The 12449-nt window shown below is 35.0% G+C and overlaps 1 protein-coding gene across 1 annotated transcript in view; it reads right to left on the bottom strand.

Moving 5' to 3' along the window:
* Window positions 1–10103: 10103 nt before the first annotated feature.
* Window positions 10104–12449, bottom strand: part of dachc (dachshund c) — a 71398-nt gene continuing 69052 nt past the window's right edge. Inside the window, exons 10-11 of the mRNA XM_051114498.1 lie at window positions 11630–11698; window positions 10104–11001 (exon numbers count right to left, since the gene is read on the bottom strand). Of these exons, the coding sequence (XP_050970455.1) occupies window positions 10964–11001; window positions 11630–11698 (107 nt within the window). The 3' untranslated portion in view covers window positions 10104–10963. The remainder of the gene's footprint in view (window positions 11002–11629; window positions 11699–12449) is intronic.

Here is a 12449-nt window from a genome sequence, read left to right as displayed (position 1 = left end):
GGTTACCTGCAAAAATTCAGCACAGTGCCACCTAGTGGTCAGGAGATACAAAAAAATGACTCTTTATGCTTATAACGTCCAAACGGTTTTGCCAAAAATCACAGGACTTGTCTCTTTAGATTTGGACCAGCAACCCAAGTTGAACCGAATCAGATTTTCCCATGATAGCCAATTTGGGTGTTTCTTCAAATGTTACATTTGATGAACACAGTTTCTTATCGTTAAAGAACTCGGTATGTCTTCTCTGTCCCAAGCCCTTAAAGGGGTCATTGGATGCCCATTTTCCACAAGTTGATATGATCCTTTATGGTCTTAATGAAAAGTCTATAATATACTTTGGTTAAGAATTCTCAATGGTTGTGTAAAACAATACCCGTTTTACCTTGTCAAAATGAGCTCTGCAAAAATCATCCCATTCTGTTGTTCTTTTAAAATGCAAATGAGCTCTACTCGCCCCGCCCCTCTCTCCTCTCTATGGAGTGACGAGCCTGTTTACTTTAACCGCATTTAGCCGCGTTTAGCCGCTAAACTTGCTAACTAGCATGTTATTAGGAAAGGTGATCACAAAGATTCATTAAAAAAAACCTTATACTCACTTCTGCTGTGGGTGAAGCTGGATCACGAATGATTCACGCAAACATAGACGGATTTATGTAGATTGGGAGCCGCATTTCCTTCACAAACAAACGTAATCCACTGCATCTTCAGCGGCTCAGATGTCGAGAGTAAATGACGACCACTATGTTCATTATTACATCCAGCAGCACAACACCTTAGTCACTCAATCTGATATATTCTTGTCTAACTTACATCTCTGCTCCAGGATCGAAACAATGGAGGTCAGACTGTGACAGCTGAACTGAGGTAAGAGCTCATGTCAATCAACTATGGTGAGAGCAGTCTCTGTTGGTGTCAAGCGACACCGACAGGCATCTGAGAATGGCTCGATTTGAAAAAGGGTATATTATTTTTACAGATTAATTAAAATCACTGGATGGATATAATTTATCATTATAGGGTAGATTTGTGCATACACTGCCAACACACAATAATTTTCTAACAACGTGAAAAAGTGAACTTGATGACCCCTTTAAAGTACTCAAAAAGTTTTGGGGCAACACCACCTTGTGGTAAAAATATATATTGCATCATCTGTTGGTATTGGTAACTATTGATAAATCATGAAATAATATTAGTAGTGATTGTATTTATGATTTTTAGCCCTTAATCATCTTAAAATATCTATAACTGCTCAAAGGTCTTAAAACACTTGAACCCCGGTAACTGTATTTAGTAGTAGTAGTAGTAGTATTCATCTTTGTTTATTTTCACTTTCAGATGCATATTATTTAATGAGATGAAATGTGAAGTGGAACACTGTTACACAAGTGTGCTGTCTCTCTCTCACACAAGGAAAAAAAGTAAAATATAATCTATCATTAATCTATCTTGTTCAACAAGCACTGGAAATATGTTATTGGTCCTGGAGGAAGTACTTTCCATTCATTTTATTCATTCATTCTATTCTAAACAGATTCTGTTCTACTGCACTGTGGTTTTCTGACCACACAGTGGCAGCACAGACAACTGATTTGATTGACTCTGGTCCGAGTAAGATTGTCAAAACCCCAAGCAATCTTGTTAACAGAGTCAAGTTAAAAAAATAAATAATTCAACCAAGATTCATAAAGGCTGAGGTTGTCTGTCTCTAAAGTACAAATAGCCTAACTTTGAAGCTGCAATTATGTGATTAAATGAATATGGAAGAATAAAGTAATATAGGTAGCTACCACATTGTGCAAGAAATAGAGCCAATATGCCTTTAAATGGTTTCTGATCATGAAACAGGCCGTTTGGCTTTTGATAAATGATCATTGCTATCGTCTGACTTCAATTTCACAAACAAGAGCTTTCTCTGCTGGAGAATTAATGAAAACAAGACATCTTTCATTTGAGCCGGTTTGAAAGCTCAGCTGCAAGTCAACGTCAAGCTGCTACATTAAGTAAAATACTTTTGTTTGTTCCCCACTGCTGGCTTTGAGATAAATTAGCTTGTTTGTGTAATGACCATCTGTTGGGTGTTTTAGACGTGTTGCGAAGACTGGCGGTGGCGATGCTTATGGGGAGTTGCTGGTTTTCATAAGATAATCATGAAATAGGACACAGCAGTCATGACTAATAGAGATGATAGAAGACATCCAGCTTCTGTGTCCCAACTATCACCAAGCGATGGTGGTTCCTGGGGTGCTTCAGTTGTCTGAACGCTGTAGGACATAGCTACCCTTTATCAGACAGCATACATATTTTTAAACTAACAAGTACAATGAAATAATGTAATTGAGATCTTAGAATTTCACAACTTTCACAACTATTTTATGGAGTTTTTTTCCTCAGAAAGATGTTCCACAACAGTACAATCCATCTTCTATCCCGCCTCGCTTTCAGTCCTGTCAAATATGGCACTACCCTGACTAAGGTCAAAAGGTCTTTGCTAATTCTGCTGGAATGGACAACAGGCAGCAAAACCATTAACACACATTCTTTAACCTAATTTTAATCATGTCATTATCCATTACAGAGCTGTTTCATTTTGAGGGAATATAACCCAAAATGAGATGATGGGAAACCAGTCGCAGATGCCTTAAATAAAAGTAGGTAAGTCTGTTTAGTTTTTATGACCAGCCTGAATTACATGGGTCTGTCATAAAAGTATTTGCAGAAGTACAAGCTGCTCTTTGATCGCAATCTCAAATGTAAGTGGAAGAAATAGAAAACGGATCCCAGATCAGTCTTGAATTTATCAGCTAACACCTTGTTTAATTCTCATGTATCATTTTAGTATTAAAACATGTGCTAATGGGAGGCTAAACAATAGGCCTATTCACTTAATTCCTTGTTTTCTCCTATTTGGACTTTTCCATGGCTGTATTCATAGGCTTTACAATATGAAATTCAAACAGGAAGTATGGCTTTCACAGCCGGTTGTGAAAGAGCCAACAGATTAATGAAAGGAAATGCTGGTGTGAGTCATAAAGAGGAGAAATAGACCTGATCTTTCACAAGAAGTAGCTAATTGCATATAACATCCTATGTCAAATTCAGATTCGCTGAATGTGAAACTTATTAACTAAACAAAGATAGTCGTTATTTTTTTGTTGATGTACTTCATTACAAGTTTTTATTAAACAACTTTTTGAATAGTCTGCTCATGTAACACGCGTTGTCAAAATTGGAAGCTAAATAGAAACCAACTAACATTTAGCCTGAAAGCCAGACAGATAATGACCAAATCACACTTGTTTCCATAAAAAAAGAACCGAAGAATGAAGGGTAAAAGACCTGAATAGAAGAAAAAGTAGCCATGTTTCTGTCTTTGTCAACCTCAACAAATTAGAGCGTGTGTTCATGTAATAAAGAAAATCCAGATTTGTCGGCAGCACTGTCTCCTGCTGTTTGCTTTGTCCATTAAAAGGAAATGAGCAGATGGCAGTTGGCCTCCTCTCGTCCTTTTTTCTCTTCTCCCTCTCTCAATGTCTCTCCCTTTCTGCCATCCTCATTGTCCATTAATCTCTCTCTTCACAATCTGCCTGAGTATAGAGCTGACAGCGAAGCCCCCAGGGAGAGGGAGGGAAAACAAGCCAATCCAGCTGTCAGAAGTCCAGCGAAGGGACATAAGTCCTCTCAAGCACCCAGTGCCCCTGTCAAGCAGCTTGAGTGAAAGCGCACACACGCTCACACATATCTAGTGTCAAGGCAATGGCAAAAACAGACAAAACAAACAAACAAACAAAACAATACATTCTCATTATACACAAATCCTTACAGCGAAAGGGAATGTGAGAAATGTCTCAGGGTTGGTTGTTTTACAGGTTTTCATCTTGACCAAGAACTGATTATATGGTTTTCTGAAGCCTAATCTTATTGCAGTTTTCACTGCGAAACCACAAAAAAAAGCTTAACATTCTGATTTTACATACTGCAATTGTGACTTTAAGGCATTCTGACATCATTCGCTCATCCTTGCGTTATTCCAAACCTGTATGAGTTTCTTTATTCTGTCTAACCCAGCCTTTCATTATTTACAACTGTACAAAATGATCTTTGCGCGACACAATGTCCAAATTTTAGGAAATTGTCATAAGCGTAAGCAATATAATAGCAACTGTAAGAAACGTAGTTGTTTTTTACAAGAATGAACATGTGTTGAACACATTTCAACATTCGTGTACAACATCAAAGCTGTGATAATGATTTCAGAAGCCACTATTTATGCTGAGGAGGTGCTTGGACTGGGATGAATAACATTTCTCATTTCCTTATTTATTTCGCATTGCGCCAACACTCTTGGGCACACGTTCAAATTTGTCTGTCAATATCATTTTGACTTTGGCAGTGCCTTGTTTTTGTGTCGAGTGAATACAGGCCTCTAGGCTCAAGGCCCTGTGGCCTCCGACAATTTTTTTGTTGACCATTGTTTAAAATGCATCAAACTTTCAAGTGTCAGGCTACTGTATGTTTTATTCTCAACCTTTTTGACGGCTCCCCACTGTCCATAACAAACGCAAAGGCCCGACATTAAATTAAACTGCAGGATTTTGGATGTTTTAAGAGCTGTGTGATCTTCACAGTTCCCACTCTTTTTAACAAGTCAATATATTTTTTTCATTATTTACTGGACAAGGATTAAGGATTTGAAGATAAATATTGTTTTATTTGTACTCAGAATTTCTACCCAATCAAAGATTTTAGATCTTGGCAAATGTAATAATGTATTTATTATAAAAATGGCTTTCGTGACTGTTCCAATCACTTAGAGTTCAATCATATTTCAAGGTGTTTTCAAGTCAGTGAGTTTATTTATTGAAATAATCAATGAATTCTTTGAAGTCATGTTGAGACCCTCTTGGAGGTTTGCTGAAGAAACACTTTGATTGAGAGGCACTGTTTTATATCATTCACTAATTATATTATTGGCATATATGATTTCAGATTTTTTTTGTACTTTTACAGGCCAATATGAATACTTGGTAACACTTTACAATACGGTGTCATTTGTTAAAAGAGTAGTTCACTTCAAGGACAAAAAATTTACAGATAATGTACTCACCACCTTGTCATCCAAGATGTTCATGCCTTTCTTTTTTCAGTTGTAAAGAAATTATGTTGTTTGAGGAAAACATTTAAGGAATTATCTCCATATAATGGACTTCAGTGGTGCCTGTGAATTTGAACTTCCAGAATCCAGTTTCAAAGCAGCTTCAAAGGGCTCTAAACGACCCCAGCCGAGGAATAAGGGTCTTATCTAGCGAAACGATCGGTCATTTTCTAAAAAAAAAAAAAATTTTAATACTTTTTTAACCTCAAAAGCCCGTCTTGTGTAGCTGTGCTTGTACTTTGTGCATTCCGGTTTATTACAGTTAGAGTATGTCGAAAAAACTCCCATCTCATTTTCTCCTTCAACTACAAAATCGTCCTACGTCGCTGCAGAAGTACCGACCCAGTATTTACAAAGTGAACGTGCAAAGAAGGTCAAACGCCCTTTACAAAAAAAGGTAGAACAGTGATGTAGGATGATTTTGAAGTTGGAGGAGAAAATGAGATAGGAGTTTTTAACATACCTTAACTGTATTGAACCGAAATATACAGAGTACACACGCACATGGCAGAGCTAGACAAGACATGCATTTGAGGTTTAAAATCTTTAATAATTTTCTTTCTTTTCTTTTCTTTTTTTTTTTTTAGAAAATAATAAAACCCTTATTCCTCAGATGGCATCATTTAAACCCTTTTGAAACTGCATTTTGGAAGTTCAAACTCACGGGCACCATAGAAGTCCACTATATAAAGATAATTCCTGAAATGTTTTCCTGAAAAAACATACTTTCGTCACAAATGAAGAAAGAAAGACATGAACATCTTGGATGACAATGGGGTGGGTACATTATCTGTAAATTTTTGCTCTGGAAGTGAACTACTCCTTTAACATTAGATAATGTATTAACTAACATGAATCAACAATAAATAATACATTTGTTACACTGTTTATTAATATTTGTTAATGTTTGTTCATAAAGTTTAAACAGTCATTCATTGTTCATGTTAGTTCACAGTGCATTAACTAATGTTAACAAACACAGCTTGTGTTTTTTATAATGCTTTAGTAAATTCTGAAATAAACAATAAATGCTGTAGATGTATTTTTTATTCTTAGTTCATGTTAACTAATGTAGCTAACTAATGAACCTTATTGTAAAGTGTTACCGAATATTTTAATGTGTAGTTTAAATGATACTTGAGATCATGTAGCCCAAAAAGTATTTTTGGGCCAATGTTATTGTATCTGATACGAAATATCAAACCAAGTGTCATCTGCTAAACTCTTTCTCTGGACTTTGAGCAATTTTTGCCATTACCAAAAACAAATACTGTAAGGTTCAATTTTTTGTTATCATTTTTTATTGGATCATAAGTATCATGATCTAACAATGAACAAAATCATTTTTACAGCATTTATTATATTAATACATTTAATGTAGATATATTTAAAAAATATATTTTAATTTATCTAAATCATTTAAAATAGGACTTTTAAATTGATTTCCATTTTTTGTTTAATTTAAATTGATAGCTAATTCCTTTATTTTATTTTTAAAATAAAATGTTACTTTATGTTCAAATGATAGTCATAATACATAATGTTAATTTTGCTTTCAGTGTTAAAACTGTAATATAGAAATGAACATTAACCAAGATTAATAAACAGTATTGTTCATTGTTAGTTCATGATGTTAACAAATTGAATCTTACTGTTAAATTTCAGTGCCAAGGTTATTTTTAGTGGATGAATGAAGTCATTTATCTTCAGGTTCACACAGATGTTCTAGCAGAGGAACCACAGGTGCAGTTCATCACATTAACTAAGAACATGTGCTGACATTTTACAAAATGTCCTAATTTTGAACAATTTGAAACCGAACACACTTAAATGTTTTCCTTTAACTCTTTGTACTTTATTCATGAATAACACAAAGTCATTCATACATTTTTAAGTGTGGCTTAAATGTCCAAATGCTTTTTGAGGCTGCTGTATGGCTTGTCTGTTAACTTCATTGCTTCGTTCTCTGTCATGAAAAAACCTGAACTAAATAAACAGTCCCCTCTTTTGTCAGGATCACTAAATTCACCATCATTTCCTCGGAGGGCAGTTTAAAATCAAAAGTTGATCTCCTCTCCCTTTCCTCCTCTCGCGAATGAGTCAATTTCACGGCACATTATCCCGCGCCATTCTCCCTTTCCCCCAACTCTCTCTCTCATTAGGAGCGAGAAGGAGCGACATGAATTAGTAATGACAGTGAAAGGTTTGAAAAGCTGAGCGCTACTCTCTTGCCCTTTCATTACCCGTCCACGGCCTGACTCTCATCCTGCTCTAACACTCATTTGGATAACTTGTCCTGCACCTCTGCCGCTGTCTGTGCTAATGTATAATAGGCACTTTCTGATTAGATTACATTTGCGCTACTCCGTCGTGGCTGGATCTATTACAGACTGTGACGAGCCATTCAACAGGCTCTGGATTTGTCTTGTTAGTCATTGTGGTTCATAACGGACCAATGCAGGAATGTGAGATTTATAGAAATAGATACAAGTGATCACCGTAAGGGAAAACATCTAGTGTTTATTGTAAACAACTGCAATCACGAGCGAATTCAAGCTTGCCGGACTCAGGTTTAAGGCCCTCTTAATAAATACATTACCGATTCTGTCAGAGTGAGTTGATAATGCATTTTTTGGTCTAGTGTAGTCATTTTTAGTATATGTAGAGCAGATAAAGTATTGTCTGGACAGAACTGTACACTAACTCTGAGTGCATCAACTTGATACACCAGCTAGCCGATGAAAAATGCCTCTCCCTTTCAAGGTTGATTGAAACTTTAACCTCATATTCAATATGCCAGAGAGACCTGGAATGTGCCAGAGACTGGGCTTTTTTCCACAATAGGGGCCTGAATAATGCAACAATCAGTCAATTATTCATCTCTCCTGGCTTCTTATTATGTTCAGAGAGAGTGAAAGAGAGAGAGCATACCGCTAAACAGTACAGCTTGAGTGATTGGCTAAATGCTGCGTCAACACATTTTGTACATGTGCTCTTGAGAAAAGAAAAAATGTCTGTCCATATGGCTTTCTGGCTTGGAACTTGCATAAGATAAAATAAAAAATAAATAAAATAAAATAAAATGATAAAGCATTGCACAATTTTTATCAGTAGTAAACAAACGTACAAGAACAAAAGTATTGCCCTGTCTTAGTAAAATAAAATAAAATGAAATAGTCACGTAATAAACTTTTACCAGTGGTAAATAAGAACAAGAGTGTCTTTCTGTCTTGCAAGTCAAATAAAACAGAATAAAATAATAAAATAAATTACAGTAAAATGACAAAATAAAGTAATATGTATTTATGTCTTGGAAGGAAAAAATGAGCAAACTTTTACTTGCAAGAAGAGTGTCTCTGTCTTGCAAGCAATATAAAATAATAAAAGAAATTCTCTCTCTCTTTCAGCCTGCTCACTTTATCAGGGGTCACCACAGAGGAGTGATCCACACAGCCGATTTGGCACGGATCCCCTTCCTAGCACAACCCAGCCCTGAGAGTGCACTAACTTATGCAACCCCAGTGCTGGGACACACTCACTCTCTCATTCACACATACACATTCACTCACTATGGCCAATTTAGATGGTCCAATTCACCTACTGCATGTCTTTGGATAGTGGGGAAACCCGCAGCACACAGAGCACACAGACACGGGGAGCATCCTGGCTCAGCCGGGACTCGAATTACAAAATAAAATAATATGTATTTATGTCTTGGAATAAAAAAAAAAAATCGCTAACTTTTACCAGTGGCAAAAAAGAACATGAGTGTCTTCTGTTTTGCAAATAAAATAAAATAAAGTAAAATGAAATAAAATAAAATAATAAAGTAAATTAAAGTAAAACAAAATAAAGTAATATGTCTTCATGTCATGGAATGAAAAAATTGCAAACTTTTACCAGTGATAAACAAAAATAAGACTGTCTTTTTGTCTTGCAAATAAAATAAAATAGAATAAAATAATAAATAAATTACAGTAAAATTACAAATCAGAGTAATATGTATTTATGCATAGGAAGGAAAAAAATGTGCAAGCTTTTACCAGTGGTAAACAAGAACAAGAGTGTCTTTCTGTCTCGCAAGTAAAATAAAATAAAGTAAAATAAAACAGAATAAAATAAATTACAGTAAAATGACCAAATATAATAACATGTCTTGGAAGGGAAAAAAATGGCAAAAATTTACTAGTGGTAAACAAGAACAAGAATGTCTTTCTGTCTTGCAAGTAAAATAAAATAAAATAAAATGACAAAATAAAGTAATATGTCTTTATGTTTTGGAAGTAAAAAAAATGTGCAAACTTTAACCAGTTGTAAACAAGAACAAGAGTGTCTTTCTGTCTCTCAAGTAAAATAAAATAAAGTAAAATAAAACAGAATAAAATAAATTACAGTAAAATGATCAAATATAATAATATGTCTTGGAAGGAAAAAAAAAGAGCAAATTTTACCCAGTGGTAAACAAGAACAAGAGTGTCTTTCTGTCTTTCAAGTAAAATAAAATAGAATGAAATATTAAAATAAATTACAGGAAAATAAAGTAATATGTCTCGGTAGAAAAAAAGCTAAATTTTACTGGTTGTAAAAAAGAACAAGAATGTCTTTCTGTCTTGCAAGTTAAATAAAATAAAGTAAAATAAAATCGAATAAAAGAATAAATTACAGTAAAATTCCAAATATAGTCATATGTCTATGTCTTGGAAGAGAGAGCTAGAAAAAGCTCAATTTTACCAGTGGTAAACAAGAACGAGAATGTCTTTCTGTCTTGCAAGTAAAAGAAATAAAGTAAAATAAAATAGAACAAAATAAATTACAGTAAAATTACAAAATAAAGTAATACGTCTTGTCTAGCGATAAACAAGAACAAGAGGGGCAGAGTATTTGTGTTTGACTAGTTTTAGATTTAGTGCTGCTGTAAAAGTCACACAAAACAAGTATCAGTCAGTCAGTTTTTGAAACGTATCCCTTGTAAAGCATGTGGGAAAATCTTTATTGTATTCCAGATGGACAGGACAGAAGTAACGACATGCCAGCATGCTCTCCATGTCGAGTAGGATAATAAACGGCAACTGAACAAAAAATAACTTAGATACAAGAAATCTTATTAAAAAGGTTTGTATTGATTTCCTAAATCTACAGCGTACAATGCACAGTAGCATGTCTAAACTTTTATGTACATATCTGATGAATTTCCAGACAAATCTGCTATGATCCCATATACAACAATGCCAAAAAACAACAAAAAAGGACAGCTATACCTTCTTTTCGAAAGAACAGACAGATACACAATACGCATTTAAATGCAGTGTCTATATTTGATAAATAACTAAATAAATTCAAATCTCTCTTCAGACACCTCCCTTCATGAAATGATGTTTTGAAATGGACCTAAAATGTAAAATGGGCATAAAATCGAAGGGCATAAAATGGCAAAGTCTGATTTGAATATTTCATCTGTCAGTGTAGTCAGGCAGATTTAAATGCTTTATAAAATGTTTTGAATGTCTCAGTGTTGCGAAAAGTCCCCTGGAAACCTGGTTATTCAGCCAGGTGCGCGTCGCGATAGCATTTTCTTCTCGGCCATCTCATGAGGATAGGTGACTCACGCCTCATTCTACTGAATGCTGACTTTCAATGGCCATAATAATCTTGTCAAGTCCTTGTGCTGCAACACACTGACATCAGCCTATAAAATTGCCTCATTGTCTTCCATCAGTCCTCCAGCAGAATTGCAGACGTTATTTACCAGGCAATTGACTACAGTCTCTTCTATACAGTATGAATGCATTTCCTCCTTGTCTTCATTCTTCAGTACATCATTGTGGACTTTAGAAAGAGTCTTCCATCTGTGGAGAAAAATAAATGGTACGAATGAAGCTTGACTGATGTCACAATAATGAACGAACAAATCCATAATGTTCTAACATGTGGACTGAGAGAGGAGATGAAAGGATTGTTAAAAAAAAAAAAGTAGAAGATGCGGTATTTGAATAAATGTCAAAGACAAGAAAAAAAGAGCCCTCCCTTGCTTTCCTCTCAACCAAGACGAAAAGAGAAAGCAAACCCTCTGAAAGATTAATTACAACATGTAGATTATGTAAATTATTCCCATGCAAATATTTCATGAGGACAATTAAGGGACCCATTAATTACTGCTCCCCTTTTTTGTCTTTATTCTTTCGTTCCTTTTTTTCTCTTTTTGCACCAGTGTCATTTAATTTCATTTCACACTTTTAAATATTCTAACAAAAGCTTGTGACACATCGTCAGAGCTCTGTTTACATTATCATATACATTATCAAACAACACAACATAATGGATAACATAATGGACACCGTCTCTCCTATAGGATAGGTCCCGTATCCATTATGGTATCCATCTGCGGTGGTTATTTCATTTAAGACTTTGAAGATTACAGGGGAAACACATTTAAATATAGATTCACTAAGAAACAATACAATGGAACATCTGTACCTTGTATTGTTCTGTCAGTGTCTGTTTTGGTGCTGTTATGGTTTGTCTCCATTTCCTGTTGAGGAGGGTCTGTTAAAATGAAAACAGTTATAAGTAAGTTTATGAATTTTTGCCACTTTAATTAAGTGTCTTCAGACAGTGTACAATACTGGTATCGATTTAGCTGTCAAAATGGTAACTAGGCTTTCCTTGGAGACCTGGGATTGTAACACCATTTGGTATAATGTCTGTAAGCTTTGTGCTATGTATCTAATTTTCTGTTGTTTTGAAATCTGCAACTTATCCCTGAACTGTGTTCCGCCTTACAAACTACACCACTAACCGTTTGAGTGATGTACAGTCATACCAAAAATTATTTAGACACCAGATATAATTTTTGATATTTTCTTACTAGTGGGTGCAGGAGACTATAGTTCATTTATGTAAGTGAGGATAGCAAAATAAAGTAAACTGTGACATATTACACCCAAAAATTCATCATACAGTGCACTTTAAAAAAATAAAGGTGCTTCACGATGCCATAGAATAACCTTTTTTGTTTAAATGGTTGCATAAAGAACCTTTAGCATCTGAAAAAACGTTCTGTTTCACAAAAGGTTCTTTGTGGCGAAAGAAGGTTCTTCAGATTATAAAAAGGTAAGAAAGAGATGGTTCTTTAAAGCAGAGGTCCCCAACCCACTACCGGGCCATGGAAGAATTTCTACCGCAAGAACGTTCTGCGGAAAATTTGTATAGATATGATGCTCATATACGTAATGTACGTAAATGATTGTTCTAATTATTCTGTACTTTGTGATTTGATGATTTCATGTTAAATTAG

Source organism: Labeo rohita, chromosome 1, assembly GCF_022985175.1.
Source record: "Labeo rohita strain BAU-BD-2019 chromosome 1, IGBB_LRoh.1.0, whole genome shotgun sequence".
NCBI lineage: Eukaryota > Metazoa > Chordata > Actinopteri > Cypriniformes > Cyprinidae > Labeo > Labeo rohita.
This window is presented reverse-complemented; position numbering and strand designations above follow the sequence as displayed.